At 39.2% G+C, this 20,432-nt stretch overlaps 1 protein-coding gene across 1 annotated transcript; it reads right to left on the reverse strand.

Moving 5' to 3' along the window:
• Nucleotides 1–14,800: 14,800 nt before the first annotated feature.
• Nucleotides 14,801–18,786, reverse strand: LOC133451802 (prothymosin alpha-B-like). The gene is made up of 5 exons (XM_061730946.1): nt 18,634–18,786; nt 16,790–16,855; nt 16,628–16,712; nt 16,457–16,542; nt 14,801–15,569 (listed from the first exon to the last, which is right to left on the reverse strand). Exons 1-5 carry the CDS (start codon nt 18,676–18,678, stop codon nt 15,525–15,527), a joined length of 327 nt encoding a protein of 108 aa, XP_061586930.1. The 5' UTR covers nt 18,679–18,786; the 3' UTR covers nt 14,801–15,524.
• Between the last annotated feature and the right edge of the window lie 1,646 nt (nt 18,787–20,432).

Raw genomic sequence — 20,432 nt, forward strand, 5'->3', positions numbered from 1 at the left:
TTTATACATTTTATTTTATCTCTTATATATTTGTTTTTATAATTGTATTGTGTTGCACCAATCACCATAACAAATTCCTCATGTGAAAACTTGGCAATAAACCCTTTTCTGATTCTGATTCTGAAAATAGGCCTGTGTTGAAAAAAATCGATTCTCCGATTCTAAATCGATTCTCATATTAATTCCTAAAAATTGATTTGTATGTCTAAAGATCGATTTTTTTCATCATTACATTATAACTTTTGGTATTTTTTTTGTTTATCCCCAAAAAAGGATGTTTTGTTGGACAGGAGAATAACTGGTGCCATGTGCTTGCCTTTAAATATGTTTAAAGGTATGAAAACATTAAAGTTTTCAGTTATAATTGCATAAATTGTCTATATTTCATTTGTTTATATACTGTCTTGGGGTTACATTTACATAAAATGCTTAAAACCAAATTCCTCAAAATTAAAAAATTTAAAAACACTGAAAATGGAAAAAACTTTAATGGAATGTGGGAAAAAATAAAAACGATTTCATCCGTCTCTGTTTCCTCCCTGGATCTGTTTGGTAATTCTGACCCACAATGTTTCTGAAAGCAGTTCTATCAGCATTCTGGGAGCTGATTGGTCCTTACAGCATCATTAGCTGCAATACTTGCTGTTGAATCTCAATATAATACTAGTATTAATATGTTGCAGAACTACAGTCATATAATTCATGCAACAGCTCAAAAAACAGTTTTAATAACACTAACCCAAATCAATATCGGAATCAAATCAAATCTTGATAATCGATTCTGAATCTTAAGAATCAAATCGATTCTTGACATTTGAATGGATCCCCCCCGTCCGAAAACCTGAAACCTTCTTAAACACCTGGATGACTGAGGGAAGGTGAGGACTGGTGAGGGGGGGCAGCGGGACGCTGCTGGAGTGTTGTTAACATTCCTCCGTGTGTGTGTGTGTGTGTGTGTGTGTGTGTGTGTGTGTGTGTGTGTGTGTGTGTGTGTGTGTGTGTGTGTGTGTGTGTGTGTGTGTGTGTGTGTGTGTGTGTGTGACAGACATGACTGAACAGGGACCAGACCGTCCTCCGTCCTTCAGGCTCCGTCATGTCGGAGACTCCTCCGGGCTTGGACCGACGCTGGAGAAAATAACACACCTGAGCCGGAGAAACACTGTTACGTTTATCACGCCTGCGGCGGCTTTAGTAAGACTAATTAGAGGTTTACTAAACACTAACTAGAGGTTTACTAAACACTAACTAGAGGTTTACTGAACACTAACTAGAGGTTTACTAAACAATAACTAGAGGTTTACTAAACAATAACTAGAGGTTTACTAAACAATAACTAGAGGTTTACTAAACACTAACTAGAGGTTTACTAAACACTAACTAGAGGTTTACTAAACACTATCTAGAGGTTTACTAACACTAACTAGAGGTTTACTAAACACTAACTAGAGGTTTACTAAACACTAACTAGAGGTTTACTAAACACTATCTAGAGGTTTACTAACACTAACTAGAGGTTTACTAAACACTAACTAGAGGTTTACTAAACACTAACTAGAGGTTTACTAAACACTATCTAGAGGTTTACTAAACACTAACTAAACACTAACTAGAGCTTTACTGAACACTAACTAGAGGTTTACTAACACTAACTAGAGGTTTACTAAACACTAACTAGAGGTTTACTAAACACTATCTAGAGGTTTACTAAACACTAACTAGAGGTTTATTAAACACTAACTAGAGGTTTACTAAACACTAACTAGAGGTTTACTAAACACTATCTAGAGGTTTACTAAACACTAACTAGAGGTTTACTAAACACTAACTAGAGGTTTACTAACACTAACTAGAGGTTTACTAAACACTAACTAGAGGTTTACTAAACAATAACTAGAGGTTTACTAAACAATAACTAGAGGTTTACTAAACACTAACTAGAGGTTTACTAAACACTAACTAGAGGTTTACTAAACACTAACTAGAGGTTTACTAAACACTATCTAGAGGTTTACTAAACACTAACTAGAGCTTTACTAACACTAACTAGAGGTTTACTAAACACTAACTAGAGGTTTACTAAACACTAACTAGAGGTTTACTAAACACTATCTAGAGGTTTACTAAACACTAACTAGAGCTTTACTGAACACTAACTAGAGGTTTACTAACACTAACTAGAGGTTTACTAAACACTAACTAGAGGTTTACTAAACACTAACTAGAGGTTTACTGAACACTAACTAGAGGTTTACTGAACACTAACTAGAGGTTTACTAAACACTAAACTAGAGGTTTATTAAACACTAACTAGAGGTTTACTAACACTAACTAGAGCTTTACTAACACTAACTAGAGGTTTACTAACACTAACTAGAGGTTTACTAACACTAACTAGAGGTTTACTAAACACTAACTAGAGGTTTACTAAACACTAACTAGAGGTTTACTAAACACTAACTAGAGGTTTACTAAACACTAACTAGAGGTTTACTAAACACTAACTAGAGCTTTACTGAACACCAACTAGAGGTTTACTAAACACTAACTAGAGCTTTACTAACACTAACTAGAGGTTTACTAAACACTAACTAGAGGTTTACTAAACACTAACTAGAGGTTTACTAAACACTAACTAGAGGTTTACTAAACACTAACTAGAGGTTTACTAAACACTAACTAGAGGTTTATTAAACACTAACTAGAGGTTTACTGACACTAACTAGAGGTTTACTAACACTAACTAGAGGTTTACTAAACACTAACTAGAGGTTTATTAAACACTAACTAGAGGTTTACTAAACACTAACTAGAGGTTTATTAAACACTAACTAGAGGTTTACTGAACACTAACTAGAGGTTTACTAAACACTAACTAGAGCTTTACTAACACTAACTAGAGGTTTACTAACACTAACTAGAGGTTTACTATACACTAACTAGAGGTTTACTAAACACTAACTAGAGGTTTACTAACACTAACTAGAGGTTTACTAAACACTAACTAGAGGTTTACTAAACACTAACTAGAGGTTTACTAAACACTAACTAGAGGTTTACTGAACACTAACTAGAGGTTTACTAAACACTAACTAGAGGTTTACTGAACACTAACTAGAGGTTTATTAAACACTAACTAGAGGTTTATTAAACACTAACTAGAGGTTTATTAAACACTAACTAGAGGTTTATTAACACTAACTAGAGGTTTACTAAACACTAACTAGAGGCTTTAGTGAACACTAACTAGATGTTTACTAAACACTAACTAGAGGTTTAGTAAACACTAAACTAACTAGAGGTTTACTAAACACTAACTAGAGGTTTACTAAACACTAACTAGAGGTTTATTAAACACTAACTAGAGGTTTACTAAACACTAACTAGAGGTTTAGTAAACACTAAACTAACTAGAGGTTTACTAAACACTAACTAGAGGTTTAGTAAACACTAAACTAACTAGAGGTTTACTAAACACTAACTAGAGGTTTACTAAACACTAACTAGAGGTTTATTAAACACTAACTAGAGGTTTACTAAACACTAACTAGAGGCTTTACTAAACACTAACTAGAGGCTTTACTAAACACTAACTAGATATTTTACTAAACACTAACTAGAGGTTTACTAAACACTAACTAGAGGTTTATTAAACACTAACTAGAGGTTTACTAAACACTAACTAGAGGCTTTACTAAACACTAACTAGATATTTTACTAAACACTAACTAGAGGTTCATTAACACTAACTAGAGGTTTACTAAACACTAACTAGAGGTTTACTAAACACTAACTAGAGGCTTTACTAAACACTAACTAGATATTTTACTAAACACTAACTAGAGGTTCATTAACACTAACTAGAGGTTTATTAAACACTAACTAGAGGTTCATTAACACTAACTAGAGGTTTACTGAACACTAACTAGAGGTTTACTATCACTAACTAGAGGTTTACTAAACACTAACTAGAGGTTTACTAAACACTAACTAGAGGTTTACTAAACACTAACTAGAGGTTTACTGAACACTAACTAGAGGCTTATTAAACACTAACTAGAGGTTTACTAAACACTAACTAGACACTTTACTAAACACTAACTAGAGGTTTACTAAACACTAACTAGAGGTTTACTGAACACTAACTAGAGGTTTACTAAACACTAACCAGAGGATTACTGAACACTAACTAGAGGTTTACTAAACACTAACTAGAGGTTTACTAAACACTAACTAGAGGTTTACTAAACACTAACTAGAGGTTTACTGAACACTAACTAGAGGTTTATTAAACACTAACTAGAGGTTTACTGAACACTAACTAGAGGCTTATTAAACACTAACTAAAGGTTTACTAAACACTAACTAGAGGCTTTACTGAACACTAACTAGAGGTTTACTAAACACTAACTAGAGGTTTACTAAACACTAACTAGAGGTTTATTAAACACTAACTAGAGGTTTACTGAACACTAACTAGAGGTTTACTAAACACTAACTAGACACTTTACTAAACACTAACTAGAGGTTTACTAAACACTAACTAGAGGTTTACTAAACACTAACTAGAGGTTTATTAAACACTAACTAAAGGTTTACTAAACACTAACTAGAGGCTTTACTAAACACTAACTAGAGGTTTACTAAACACTAACTAGAGGTTTACTGAACACTAACTAGAGGTTTACTAAACACTAACTAGAGGCTTATTAAACACTAACTAGAGGTTTACTGAACACTAACTAGAGGTTTACTATCACTAACTAGAGGTTTACTAAACACTAACTAGAGGCTTATTAAACACTAACTAGAGGTTTACTAAACACTAACTAGACACTTTACTAAACACTAACTAGAGGTTTACTAAACACTAACTAGAGGTTTACTGAACACTAACTAGAGGTTTATTAAACACTAACTAGAGGTTTACTGAACACTAACTAGAGGCTTATTAAACACTAACTAAAGGTTTACTAAACACTAACTAGAGGCTTTACTGAACACTAACTAGAGGTTTACTAAACACTAACTAGAGGTTTATTAAACACTAACTAGAGGTTTACTGAACACTAACTAGAGGTTTACTAAACACTAACTAGACACTTTACTAAACACTAACTAGAGGTTTACTAAACACTAACTAGAGGTTTACTAAACACTAACTAGAGGTTTATTAAACACTAACTAAAGGTTTACTAAACACTAACTAGAGGCTTTACTGAACACTAACTAGAGGTTTACTGAACACTAACTAGAGGTTTACTAAACACTAACTAGACACTTTACTAAACACTAACTAGAGGTTTATTAAACACTAACTAAAGGTTTACTAAACACTAACTAGAGGTTTACTAAACACTAACTAAAGGTTTACTAAACACTAACTAGAGGCTTTACTGAACACTAACTAGAGGTTTACTAAACACTATCTAGACACTTTACTAAACACTAACTAGAGGTTTACTAAACACTAACTAGAGGTTTACTAAACACTAACTAGAGGTTTATTAAACACTAACTAGAGGCTTTACTAAACACTAACTAGAGGTTTACTGAACACTAACTAGAGGTTTATTAAACACTTACTAGAGGTTTATTAAACACTAACTAGAGGTTTATTAAACACTAACTAGAGGTTTACTAACACTAACTAGAGGTTTACTAACACTAACTAGAGGTTTACTAAACACTAACTAGAGGTTTACTAAACACTAACTAGAGGCTTTACTGAACACTAACTAGAGGTTTACTAAACACTAACTAGAGGTTTACTGAACACTAACTAGAGGTTTTACTAAACACTAACTAGAGGCTTATTAAACACTAACTAGAGGTTTACTAAACACTAACTAGACACTTTACTAAACACTAACTAGAGGTTTACTAAACACTAACTAGAGGTTTATTAAACACTAACTAGAGGTTTACTTAACACTAACTAGTGGTTTACTAAACACTAACTAGAGGTTTATTAAACACTAACTAGAGGCTTTAGTGAACACTAACTAGATGTTTACTAAACCACTAACTATAGGTTTATTAAACACTAACTAGAGGTTTACTAAACACTAACTAGAGGTTTACTGAACACTAACTAGAGGTTTACTGAACACTAACTAGAGGTTTACTAACACTAACTAGAGGTTTACTAAACACTAACTAGAGGTTTACTAAACACTAACTAGAAACTTTACTAAACACTAACTAGAGGCTTTACTAAACACTAACTAGAGGTTTACTGAACACTAACTAGAGGTTTACTAAACACTAACTAGAGGTTTACTGAACACTAACTAGAGGTTTACTAAACACTAACTAGAGGTTTACTAACACTAACTAGAGGTTTACTAACACTAACTAGAGGTTTACTAAACACTAACTAGAGGTTTACTGAACACTAACTAGAGGTTTACTAAACACTAACTAGAGGTTTACTAACACTAACTAGAGGTTTACTAAACACTAACTAGAGGTTTACTAACACTAACTAGAGGTTTACTAAACACTAACTAGAGGTTTATTAAACACTAACTAGAGGTTTACTAAACACTAACTAGAGGTTTACTAACACTAACTAGAGGTTTACTAACACTAACTAGAGGTTTACTAAACACTAACTAGAGGTTTATTAAACACTAACTAGAGGTTTACTAAACACTAACTAGAGGTTTACTGAACACTAACTAGAGGTTTACTAACACTAACTAGAGGTTTACTAACACTAACTAGAGGTTTATTAAACACTAACTAGAGGCTTTACTAAACACTAACTAGATATTTTACTAAACACTAACTAGAGGTTCATTAACACTAACTAGAGGTTTACTAAACACTAACTAGAGGTTTACTAAACACTAACTAGAGGCTTTACTAAACACTAACTAGATATTTTACTAAACACTAACTAGAGGTTTACTATCACTAACTAGAGGTTTACTAAACACTAACTAGAGGTTTACTAAACACTAACTAGAGGTTTACTGAACACTAACTAGAGGCTTATTAAACACTAACTAGAGGTTTACTAAACACTAACTAGACACTTTACTAAACACTAACTAGAGGTTTACTAAACACTAACTAGAGGTTTACTAAACACTAACTAGAGGTTTACTGAACACTAACTAGAGGTTTACTAAACACCAACTAGAGGTTTATTAAACACTAACTAGAGGTTTACTGAACACTAACTAGAGGTTTACTAAACACTAACTAGACACTTTACTAAACACTAACTAGAGGTTTACTAAACACTAACTAGAGGTTTACTAAACACTAACTAGAGGTTTATTAAACACTAACTAAAGGTTTACTAAACACTAACTAGAGGCTTTACTGAACACTAACTAGAGGTTTACTGAACACTAACTAGAGGTTTATTAAACACTAACTAGACACTTTACTAAACACTAACTAGAGGTTTATTAAACACTAACTAAAGGTTTACTAAACACTAACTAGAGGTTTACTAAACACTAACTAGAGGTTTACTAAACACTAACTAAAGGTTTACTAAACACTAACTAGAGGCTTTACTGAACACTAACTAGAGGTTTACTAACACTAACTAGACACTTTACTAAACACTAACTAGAGGTTTACTAAACACTAACTAGAGGTTTACTAAACACTAACTAGAGGTTTATTAAACACTAACTAGAGGCTTTACTAAACACTAATTAGAGGTTTACTGAACACTAACTAGAGGTTTTACTAAACACTAACTAGAGGTTTACTGAACACTAACTAGAGGCTTTACTAAACACTAACTAGAGGTTTACTGAACACTAACTAGAGGTTTATTAAACACTTACTAGAGGTTTATTAAACACTAACTAGAGGTTTATTAAACACTAACTAGAGGTTTACTAACACTAACTAGAGGTTTACTAACACTAACTAGAGGTTTACTAAACACTAACTAGAGGTTTACTAAACACTAACTAGAGGCTTTACTGAACACTAACTAGAGGTTTACTAAACACTAACTAGAGGTTTACTGAACACTAACTAGAGGTTTTACTAAACACTAACTAGAGGCTTATTAAACACTAACTAGAGGTTTACTAAACACTAACTAGACACTTTACTAAACACTAACTAGAGGTTTACTAAACACTAACTAGAGGTTTATTAAACACTAACTAGAGGTTTACTTAACACTAACTAGTGGTTTACTAAACACTAACTAGAGGTTTACTAAACACTAACTAGAGGCTTTAGTGAACACTAACTAGAGGTTTACTAAACACTAACTAGAGGTTTATTAAACACTAACTAGAGGTTTATTAAACACTAACTAGAGGTTTACTAACACTAACTAGTGGTTTACTAAACACTAACTAGAGGTTTACTAAACACTAACTAGAGGCTTTAGTGAACACTAACTAGAGGTTTACTGAACACTAACTAGAGGTTTATTAAACACTAACTAGATGTTTACTAAACACTAACTAGAGGTTTACTGAACACTAACTAGAGGTTTACTGAACACTAACTAGATGTTTACTAAACACTAACTAAACACTAACTAGAGGTTTACTAAACACTAACTAGAGGTTTACTAAACACTAACTAGAGGTTTACTAAACACTAACTAGAGGTTTACTAAACACTAACTAGAGGTTTACTGAACACTAACTAGAGGTTTACTAACACTAACTAGAGGCTTTACTAAACACTAACTAGAGGTTTACTAAACACTAACTAGAGGTTTATTAAACACTAACTAGAGGTTTACTAAACACTAACTAGAGGTTTACTGAACACTAACTAGAGGTTTATTAAACACTAACTAGAGGTTTACTAAACTCTAACTAGAGGTTTACTAACACTAACTAGAGGTTTACTAAACACTAACTAGAGGTTTATTAAACACTAACTAGAGGTTTACTAAACATTAACTAGAGGTTTACTAAACACTAACTAGAGGTTTACTAACACTAACACTAACTAGAGGTTTATTAAACACTAACTAGAGGTTTACTAAACACTAACTAGAGGTTTATTAAACACTAACTAGAGGTTTATTAAACACTAACTAGAGGTTTACTAAACACTAACTAGAGGTTTACTGAACACTAACTAGAGGTTTATTAAACACTAACTAGAGGTTTACTAAACTCTAACTAGAGGTTTACTAACACTAACTAGAGGTTTACTAAACACTAACTAGAGGTTTATTAAACACTAACTAGAGGTTTACTAAACATTAACTAGAGGTTTACTAAACACTAACTAGAGGTTTACTAACACTAACACTAACTAGAGGTTTATTAAACACTAACTAGAGGTTTACTAAACACTAACTAGAGGTTTACTGAACACTAACTAGAGGTTTACTAACACTAACTAGAGGTTTACTAAACACTAACTAGAGGTTTACTAAACACTAACTAGAGGTTTACTAACACTAACTAGAGGTTTACTAAACACTAACTAGAGGTTTACTAAACTCTAACTAGAGGTTTACTAACACTAACTAGAGGTTTACTAAACACTAACTAGAGGTTTACTGAACAATAACTAGAGGTTTACTGAACACTAACTAGAGGTTTACTAAACACTAACTAGAGGTTTAGTAAACACTAACTAGAGGTTTACTGAACACTAACTAGAGGTTTACTAAACACTAACTAGAGGTTTACTGAACACTAACTAGAGGTTTACTAAACACTAACTAGAGGCTTTACTAAACACTAACTAGAGGTTTACTGAACACTAACTAGAGGTTTACTGAACACTAACTAGAGGTTTACTAACACTAACTAGAGGTTTACTGAACACTAACTAGAGGTTTACTAAACACTAACTAGAGGTTTACTAAACTCTAACTAGAGGTTTACTAACACTAACTAGAGGTTTACTAAACACTAACTAGAGGTTTATTAAACACTAACTAGAGGTTTAGTAAACACTAACTAGAGGTTTACTGAACACTAACTAGAGGTTTACTAAACACTAACTAGAGGTTTACTGAACACTAACTAGAGGTTTACTAAACACTAACTAGAGGCTTTACTAAACACTAACTAGAGGTTTACTGAACACTAACTAGAGGTTTACTGAACACTAACTAGAGGTTTACTAACACTAACTAGAGGTTTACTGAACACTAACTAGAGGTTTACTAAACACTAACTAGAGGCTTTACTAAACACTAACTAGAGGTTTACTAAACACTAACTAGAGGTTTACTAAACACTAACTAGTGGTTTACTAAACACTAACTAGAGGCTTTACTGAACACTAACTAGAGGTTTACTAACACTAACTATAGGTTTACTAAACACTAACTAGAGGTTTACTAACACTAACTAGAGGTTTACTAACACTAACTAGAGGTTTACTAAACACTAACAAGAGGTTTACTAACATTAACTAGAGGTTTACTAAACACTAACTAGAGGTTTACTGAACACTAACTAGAGGTTTACTAAACACTAACTAGAGGTTTACTGAACACTAACTAGAGGTTTACTGAACACTAACTAGAGGTTTACTAACACTAACTAGAGGCTTACTAACACTAACTAGAGGCTTTACTGAACACTAACTAGAGGTTTACTAACACTAACTAGAGGCTTACTAACACTAACTAGAGACTTTACTGAACACTAACTAGAGGTTTACTAACACTAACTAGAGGTTTACTAACACTAACTAGAGGTTTACTAAACACTAACTAGAGGTTTACTAACACTAACTAGAGGTTTACTAAACACTAACTAGAGGTTTTAATAAACACTAACTACAGGTTTACTAACACTAACTAGAGGTTTACTAAACACTAACTAGAGGTTTTACTGAACACTAACTAGAGGTTTACTAAACACTAACTAGAGGCTTACTAACACTAACTAGAGGTTTATTAACACTAACTAGAGGTTTACTAAACACTAACTAGAGGTTTTACTGAACACTAACTAGAGGTTTACTAAACACTAACTAGAGGTTTACTAAACACTAACTAGAGGCTTACTAACACTAACTAGAGGTTTATTAACACTAACTAGAGGTTTACTAAACACTAACTAGAGGTTTATTGAACACTAACTAGAGGTTTACTGAACACTAACTAGAGGCTTTACTAAACACTAACTAGAGGTTTATTAAACACTAACTAGAGGTTTACTGAACACTAACTAGAGGTTTACTAACACTAACTAGAGGTTTACTAAACACTAACTAGAGGTTTACTGAACACTAACTAGAGGTTTACTAAACACTAACTAGAGGCTTTACTGAACACTAACTAGAGGTTTATTAAACACTAACTAGAGGCTTTACTAAACACTAACTAGTGGTTTACTAAACAATAACTAGAGACTTTACTAAACACTAACTAGAGCTTTACTAAACACTAACTAGAGGTTTACTAACACTAACTAGAGGTTTACTAAACACTAACTAGAGGTTTAGTAAACACTAACTAGAGGTTTACTAAACACTAACTAGAGGTTTAGTAAACACTAACTAGAGTCTTTACTAAACACTAACTAGAGGTTTACTAACACTAACTAGAGGTTAACTAACACTAACTAGAGGTTAACTAACACTAACTAGAGGTTTACTGAACACTAACTAGAGGTTTACTAACACTAACTAGAGTTTTTACTAACACTAACTAGAGGTTTACTAAACACTAACTAGAGGTTTACTGAACACTAACTAGAGGTTTACTAAACACTAACTAGATTCTTTACTAAACACTAACTAGAGGTTTACTGAACACTAACTAGAGGTTTACTAAACACTAACTAGAGGTTTACTAAACACTAACTAGAGGTTTATTAAACACTAACTAGAGGTTTACTGAACAATAACTAGAGGTTTATTAAACACTAACTAGAGGTTTACTAAACACTAACTAGAGGTTTACTAACACTAACTAGAGGTTTACTAAACACTAACTAGAGGTTTACTGAACACTAAGTAGAGGTTTATTAAACACTAACTAGAGGTTTACTGAACAATAACTAGAGGTTTATTAAACACTAACTAGAGGTTTACTAAACACTAACTAGAGGTTTATTAAACACTAACTAGAGGTTAACTAACACTAACTAGAGGTTTACTAAACACTAACTAGAGGTTTACTAAACACTAACTAGAGGTTTACTGAACACTAACTAGAGGTTTATTAAACACTAACTAGAGGTTTACTAAACACTAACTAGAGGTTTACTGAACACTAACTAGAGGTTTACTAAACACTAACTAGAGGTTTATTAAACACTAACTAGAGGTTAACTAACACTAACTAGAGGTTTACTAAACACTAACTAGAGGTTTACTGAACACTAACTAGAGGTTTACTGAACACTAACTAGAGGTTTACTAACACTAACTAGAGGTTTACTAAACACTAACTAGATGTTTACTAAACACTAACTAGAGGTTTACTAAACACTAACTAGATTCTTTACTAAACACTAACTAGAGGTTTACTAAACACTAACTAGATTCTTTACTAAACACTAACTAGAGGTTTACTAACACTAACTAGAGGTTTACTGAACACTAACTAGAGGTCCAGTTTTGTCGTGCTAATAAGAGAAAGAACATTTTTGAGCAGTGGAGCCGGGATAGAGTCTGTTATTGTTACGTTTATCACCCGTGACCTCCGTGTGACCTTTGAGCAGCTCGGCTCCTTCAAAGTAAAAGTCCGCTGACGGAGGAAAAGTCTAGATACTTGATTGGTTGCTGATATGAAATCAGCAGTTTCTCATGACGTCACTTTAAGACGACGTTTCTGAGAGTTTATAACTCACCTGTCACCTGCAGGTCCTCTACAGACCACTAGAGTCCAGATCCAGACCTGCAGGTCCTCTACAGACCACTAGGGTCCAGATCCAGACCTGCAGGTCCTCTACAGACCACTAGAGTCCAGATCCAGACCTGCAGGTCCTCTACAGACCACTAGGGTCCAGATCCAGACCTGCAGGTCCTCTACAGACCACTAGGGTCCAGATCCAGACCTGCAGGTCCTCTACAGACCACTAGGGTCCAGATCCAGACCTGCAGGTCCTCTACAGACCACTAGGGTCCAGATCCAGACCTGCAGGTCCTCTACAGACCACTAGGGTCCAGATCCAGACCTGCAGGTCCTCTACAGACCACCAGGGTCCAGATCCAGACCTGCAGGTCCTCTACAGACCACTAGGGTCCAGATCCACCTGCAGGTCCTCTACAGACCACTAGGGTCCAGATCCAGACAGTTCCTTTGGTGTTCCTCAGGGTTCTGTACTTGCACCGTTACTTTTTACTCCGCTTACATTACAAATAATCCTTGATATCATTACCAGGCTGCATTTCTATGCAGATGATACTCAACTCTACCTACTTCTGAAACATGTCCTAATTACATTTTAATTACGGTTCTGATTCTGGAGTGATTTGGTGAATCCAGCAGAGTCTGATTGGGGCTGAAGTTTGTTTTCTCATCTTTACACCGTTGTGGTCGGGGCAGTGACACGGTATCAGGGTCGGGTTTTCACCCCAACATTAGAACTTTGGTCCACAGACCCCCACGGAGATCAGAAATGCAGGACGGAGGGCCGGTCCAGAACCGAACCCTGAACCAGCCTCCATCTCTTCGGTTCTGAATATAAACAACCGGATCTTTGTGTGGACCCGTGAAACCCCGTCTGTGTTTAACGGGGCCGTTTGTCTCAGACTCTGGAGCTTCGCTCGTCACTGTGACGGCATTGTTCCCTCATCATACCGACCTCCTCGTTTACATCTCTGCCCTCTTACGGGGGGGGGCATGAATATGAATCACATGGGAATCCTCGGAGATCTGTGACACTAACGCCACTAAGATCCTCCAACAGAGTATTAGGGCCAGGCAGGAGAAAATACAGGACTGTCTCAGAAAATTAGAATATTGTGATAAAGTTCTTTATTTTCTGTAATGCAATTAAAAAAACAAAAATGTCATACATTCTGGATTCATTACAAATCAACTGAAATATTGCAAGCCTTTTATTATTTTAATATTGCTGATTATGGTTTACAGTTTAAGATTAAGATTCCCAGAAAATTCTAATTTTTTGAGATAGGATATTTGAGTTTTCTTAAGCTGTAAACCATGATCAGCAATATTAAAATAACCAAACAATGTATAGTTGTCATAGTTTGCACCAATATATATATATATATATATATATATATATATATATAGGCTTGCAATATTTCAGTTGATTCGTAACGAATCCAGAATGTATGACATTTTTGTTTTTTTAATTTGCATTACAGAAAATAAAGAACTTCATCGCAATATTCTAATTTTCTGAGACAGTCCTGTATAATATTTTAGAAGATTATTTTTTCCATTATGCACTTCGAGAAAAAAGTTGAAACGTCGAGAAAAAAGTTGAAATGTCGAGATTAATGTTGAAGTACAATTTAGATTTTTTTTTACATTTTTAATATTTTTTTTTATCCCGGTTTAAAAAAAAAAAAAAAAAAAAAAAAAAGAAGTACAAATTTGAGAAAAAAGGCAGAATTTCAACTTTTTTCCTCAAAGTGCTCAATAAAAAAAAAATATTTAAAAATATTTTTCCCCCCCTCATGACCCAAATACTCTTCCGTATGAATCACATGGGATCCTCCAGAGATCGTTACACCACTAACATACTCCAATGACGTCTCCGCTGGATTTAAGGTGGAAATAAAACTCTTATGTGCTCCGACTCCTCGGCTGACGGAGGTTCTCCTCTCGTTTTCTTCTTACCTGCCCTTTAATTACAAACCCCCCCCCCCCCCAGCAAAGCACCAACAGAGAGGTAAAAGGTACAACTCACAAAATAAAAGTCCGGTTTATTGTCAAACAACAAACTTCGCACATACATCAAAACAGGCCGTCATAAAACAAAAGTCGCTGACAAAAACAAAAGAAAAAAGGAAAGAAAAGAGGCTCTTTTCTTTGGCCTTGCCCTCCCATACAAACAAACTAGTTATGGTACAGCTAAAGTACATACATTAAATTTACTGGAATGCTCTGAGTTCAACTGTTTAAGAGGTTTTCTTTCAGGTTTTTTTGTATTTTTTAACTCTTTTTTACATGTTTTTCTAGCATCTGCTGAGATATCTGAACATGGTCAACCAAGTAAAATCTTTTTTTGTTAAAGAAGAAGCACCGATTTGGTCTGTCGATCGCTGCCCAGAGAGAAACTGACCCCCCCTCCTAACAATATGTACAAAAATATAAAATGTAAATAAAAATACAAACAAATTCTCCGTTGGGGTTGTTGAAGAGAAGCCGGATTTCCTGGGATCCTCTAGAAAACTCGTTTTGCAGCGCTGAGGGAGCCGGGGGACCGGGGGGCCGGGGGGGCTGGGGTGGGGGTGATGCTTGTTGAACTACTTGCTAATGACCATGTTGGATGTTTATTGGTGGTTCCTCGGGTCAGTTCCTCCCGCCGCTCCACCCCGACGTAGAAAAGCTGTCAGAGTGAAGAACCAGGAAGTGGTTCAGCAGGATGGCGCCGGGGGGGGTGGGGGGTACGAGTGAGGGGGGGGCATCAATCGTCGTCGTCGGTTTTCTGCTTCTTGGTTTCGACGTCGTCCTGAAACAACAAGCAGGTGGTTGGAGTCATGTGTTGTATATACAGAAACAGAGTCTATTCTGTATTATTTTATACTTATTTCTACTTCTTTATATACTGTGATACAGAGTCTATTCCAGGGGTCGCAACCCAACATGTTTTAGATCCATATAGGACCAAAAACACAAAGACAAATATGTCTAGAGCCGCAAAAAATGAAAAGTCTTGTATCAGCCTTAGAATGAAGGCAACACATGCTTCATGTATCTATATTAGTTATAACTGGAGGAAGATTTTTTTTTTCATTATGCACTTTGAGAAAAAAGTTGAAATGTCGAGAAAAGTCAAAATTTCGAGAAAAAGTGTCAAAATTTCGAGAAAAAGTGTCAATTTCGAGAAAAAGTGTCAATTTCGAGAAAATTTGTCAAAATTTCGAGAAAAGGAGTCAAAATTTCGTGAAAAAATAGTCAAAATTTCGAGAAAAGGAGTCAAAATTTCGTGAAAAAATAGTCAAAATTTCGAGAAAGAGTCAAAATTTCGTGAAAAAAGTAAAGTCAAAATTTCGTGAAAAAAGTCAAAATTTCGTGAAAAAAGTCAAAATTTCGTGAAAAAAGTCAAAATGTCGAGATTAAAGAAAAAGAGAAAAAAGGAAAAAAAAAACAAAAAAACAAGGTCAAACATTTTTGAAAAAGCTCCAGGGAGCCACTAGGGCGGCGCTAAAGAGCCACGGGTTGCTGATCCCTGGTATATTCTATTTTATACTTATTTCTACTTTTTTTACTTAATTTTTTTGGGAAAACTCGACTCTGTGCTGCTTTAATTTCATTGTAAAGCCTCGTATAATGACAATAAAAACTCTGAAGTCTGATGTGAGTGGGGTCCAGGTTGCGGGTTCAACGCCGACTCACCTCGTCGTCATCGTCGTCGTCCTCAGCCGCCCGTTTTGTGCCGCCCTCGATCTCGTCGTCGTCTTCCTCCTCGTCCTCCTCGTCACCTGCAGGACGGACAGGTTAAGACTCTGCAGGTTTTATTGGGGGGGGGGGTCAGGTCTGGGGACCAGAGAGAGAGGGGACACCCACCTTCTCCGTCGTCTTCCTCGTCCTCCTCGTCCACCTCTTCCTCGTCCTCCTCGTCTACCTCGGGCTCGCCGTTCTCCTCGTTCTCCTGGAAGACAGGGAGGGTTAGACTCCGCCGGGGTCGTGGGGGGGCCGGGGGACCGGACCTCAGTCGGGGGGGTTTACCTTTCCGTTGGTGGCAGCATCCTTCCCGTTCTCCTTCTCCTCCGCCAGCTTCTTCTCCTTCAGGTCCTGGAGGAAACAAGGAAACAAGGACGAGGTGAAACAGCTGCTGCAGGTTCCTCCTCCGGGCCCCGCCCCCTCCCCGAGGCCACGCCCCCTCCTCACCGAGGCCCCGCCCCCTCCCTCCCCTCTAATGTGCTGTAATCCAACACTCTTGATGTGGCCCCAGGGGCATGCTGGGTATTGTAGTCTTCCATCCGCCACCGCCGCCATCTGTCACGAGACACGCCCGGGAGAAGAACTGCAATACCCAGGATGCACCGCGGCGTTTAAACTAGCAGCAGAAGGAGGTGGGGGGGCGGACCTGAAGGGGGGGGACCCACGCTGCTGCTGCTCGGTGTAAGGAGGGAAGGACAATAGAAGAGACACATGGCAGCCGCGGAGCCGGAGACGAACCAGCAGCCGCGGAGAACCCAAGGACGCACGGACGCGCGCAGGAAGCGCGCCCCCGCCACCGGGGCTCCCAGCGCACGCGCAAAACACACGCACATCCGACCCAATATTGTGTTATTGATTGATTAGTTAACGCAACCTGCTGGTTGGAGACGGAGCGGCCGCGGCTCCGCGCGTAAAGACGCACAAGTGTGTGTGTGTGTGTGTGTGTGTGTGTGTGTGTGTGTGTGTGTGTGTGTGAGGGGGGGGGGGGGGGGGTGCGCACCGATCCACGGCTATAAATAGATCATAAATAGCTGCCGAAGAGGCCGAACCGCGGATTAGACCCGCTAATGCCGGACCCGCTTCCCCAGCCACCGCGTCCATATGCGCGTCCGTCATAATCTGCAGTTATGGAGCCGCCGCGGAGCTGTTTGCCCCCCAAATACCCCCATCATCATCCACCCCCTCCGGGGGACGCTATTATTAAAGTTTCATCAAATCCAAAATAAAAACACTCCATAGTAAGCGGAAAAGCAGCAGCGGAACGGCGCGTAACGGAACCAGCCGCTCCGTCTCTTCATCCTCACACCTCCGCGGCGCGGCGGCGCGCGTTTACGCACACCCACACGGCGGGTTAGAGTGGGTAGAATTACTAAATACGATGGAAAGAGAAAGAAAAAGGAAAGAAAAATGAAAGAAAAAGAAAGTTTCCCCTCCAAGAACCATCAGAACCAATTTCAGACGCGCAGAGGAGACGGAAGACGCGGTGCGTCCGAGCCCCGCACCGGAGCGCCGGAGCGCCTCCATTCAAACCCCCGGGACGGAGGGGCTCCGGTCCGGTCCAGTCCGGTCCAATTGTGCATCCTCTAACGACGTGGACCGGGAGAAGGGGGGGACGATCACGCAAAAAAAAAAAAAAAAAAAAAAAAAAAACCCCGACAATGAGGCATAAAGAGCCGATAAGTGCGGGCGCAGCAGCGGCGCACGCTCCGGGACCCGCGGACCCGCGGGTCCCGGAGCGTGCGCCGCTCCTGCGCGCTCCTCGGTCCGGGTTCGGGGTCCGAGGACGGAACCAAAGCCGCCGATCCTCCACGGCTGCGTGTAAACAAAGACCCCGCTGCACTCGGACCTGCAGCACGATGCGCGCACCGGAGACGCGCCGGAGACCAGAGACTCCTGCTGCCCCGGATCTTTTTATTATTATTATTATTTCTATAAAAAAAACACAATTTATAAAAAAAAAAAAAAAAAAAGTAAAGTCCCCCCCCGGAGTTCCTGTCTGCTCCAACTTCCCCCCCCTTTCCTAGTCCGAATGAGCGCGAAGACACGACGAAAAGGGTATTTTTTTTTTTTTTTTTTTAATTCTAGGTTACGCGCAGCCTGATTGCGCGATGGGGTTTAACGCGGCTTACCTTGGCAGAGATATCCGAGCCAGAGTCCACTTTTGTGTCTGCCATTGTTTTAAGGGTAATAAAATAAAGGACGGCTGAAAATGAAAAGGTTGATGGAGTAAATCCTGCGCTGCTCGCGGATCAATCAAGAGTGTTATTGTGCCAGTGGCCGACGCTGCCGACGACCAAGCGCTTTATATAGGCTGGTGGGCGGGGCCCTGGGGGAGGTGGGCGGGGCCCGCGGGGAGCTGGGCGCACGCTGATTGGCCGAGGGCTCCGGAGGGGGCGTGGCCCGGGCCGCATCGGTAGTGGAACAATGGATAGGATTTCTAAGTCCCGAGGCCACGCCCCCTTCCCGTTCCACTGCTGCAACCGTCCTTTTTCCTCCGCTTTAAAACGACATTTCCGAGCCGAATAAAGCGGGACGGAAAAACGGAGCCCCAAAAAAACGGAGCCGCCGCGGCGTGAGCGCGATAAACATCGAGTTTACGTCGTATTGCGCACTAAATATATCGAATAACCAAGAGCGCTTCGTTTTTGACGTAGTGTCAGTGTGATTGATTGACGTGCCTGCGGGCCAATCAGGAGCGAGCGCAGGCGCCGTTTCTCCCGCCTTCCGCAAGCGACGAGGGAATACAAAAACCCCGCGTTTGAGACGGGAAACAAGGGGGGGAAATGTCCACAACGCGGCGTGATTTAGTGCTCTGGCTCGTTTTTATAACGTTAATGCCTCGACATGAGCAACGTTAATCACGTCAGACGTTGCGGGGAGGGGGGGGTGTAGAGCAGCGCCGCCATGGCTTATGGCGCGTTCCATTTACCTCGGAACTGGGAACTGGGAATAGCAGCCATCTTGGAATGGTAACTCTGTGGTGGTGAAGCTTCTCCCACTTTCCCAGTAGGAAATCCCACTTCGAGGGGCGTTCCAGTTGAAAATTCCGACTGGGAGCTGAGAAATTCCGACTTCCGAGGACAAATGGGACGCGGCTTTAAACCGTTGATGTCGCTGCTCGCCCCGCCCACCCCGGCCACGGCGTCCATGTTTGAAACTCATCTTTTGTATGTTGCGCACTTGACACTTTTCTTTTTTTTTTTCTTTTTACATAATTCGTGTGCGAAGGTCGACGCACAAACAAATAAACACACGACGCCCGTGTCGGAACACGGAGCGGCGGGGCGCCGCGGGGGATTGCTGGCGGACCCCCGCCGCGGCGGAGGACGAGGAGGAGGAGGAGGGGAGGACGGGGACGGGGGGGAGGACGGGGGTGTCGGGGGGTGTGTGAGCGGGAGAAATCAGGATGTGCTCGCATTCTCGTGAAAAAGGGGGGCAAACACGGTATTTTAGTTCCTTACCGGGGTCAGAACACTGTTACAGGCGGAACACGGGAGGACAAAAGCGGCAGCACGGGGAAGGGGAAGAAGGGAGAGGGGGGGCAGCCGCCATTACTGGGTCGAGTTGGGGGGATGGGAGGAGCCCCGCCCACATTCTGCTCTGATGACGCACTCAGAGCCGAGGCCGCCTCTGATTGGCCCGCGGCCGCTGGAACAAACACGGCTCCGACTCACGGCGGCCGCTGATTGGCTCCCCGCCCACGTCCGTCATTTCAAACCGGGGCCGGTCCGGCTCTCCGCAAGCGGCGGATCCCGGACCAGCGAGCCCGGGATCCGGACCGGTGGGTAGGTCGGTCGGTCGGTTCCCGGCGGCGGTTGCAGGAGTTCCACTTCGGTCTCATGTCAACATTTGCAGAGCTACAGCGGCTCTTTGTTTTCCCGCCGTGACCTCTGAGGGTTTTAGTTTGATAGAGCCGAGGCGCTGACGT

Source organism: Cololabis saira, chromosome 10 (assembly GCF_033807715.1).
Source record: "Cololabis saira isolate AMF1-May2022 chromosome 10, fColSai1.1, whole genome shotgun sequence".
NCBI classification, from domain to species: Eukaryota; Metazoa; Chordata; class Actinopteri; order Beloniformes; family Belonidae; genus Cololabis; species Cololabis saira.

Coding starts and splice junctions, on each gene's coding strand:
- LOC133451802 (XM_061730946.1), bottom strand. CDS start 18,678: ATGGCAGACACAAAAGTGGACTCTGGCTCGGATATCTCTGCCAAG. Junction 16,856..18,633: donor GCTCGGATATCTCTGCCAAG/GTAAGCCGCGTT, acceptor TGTTTCCTCCAG/GACCTGAAGGAGAAGAAGCT. Junction 16,713..16,789: donor ATGCTGCCACCAACGGAAAG/GTAAACCCCCCC, acceptor CCTGTCTTCCAG/GAGAACGAGGAGAACGGCGA.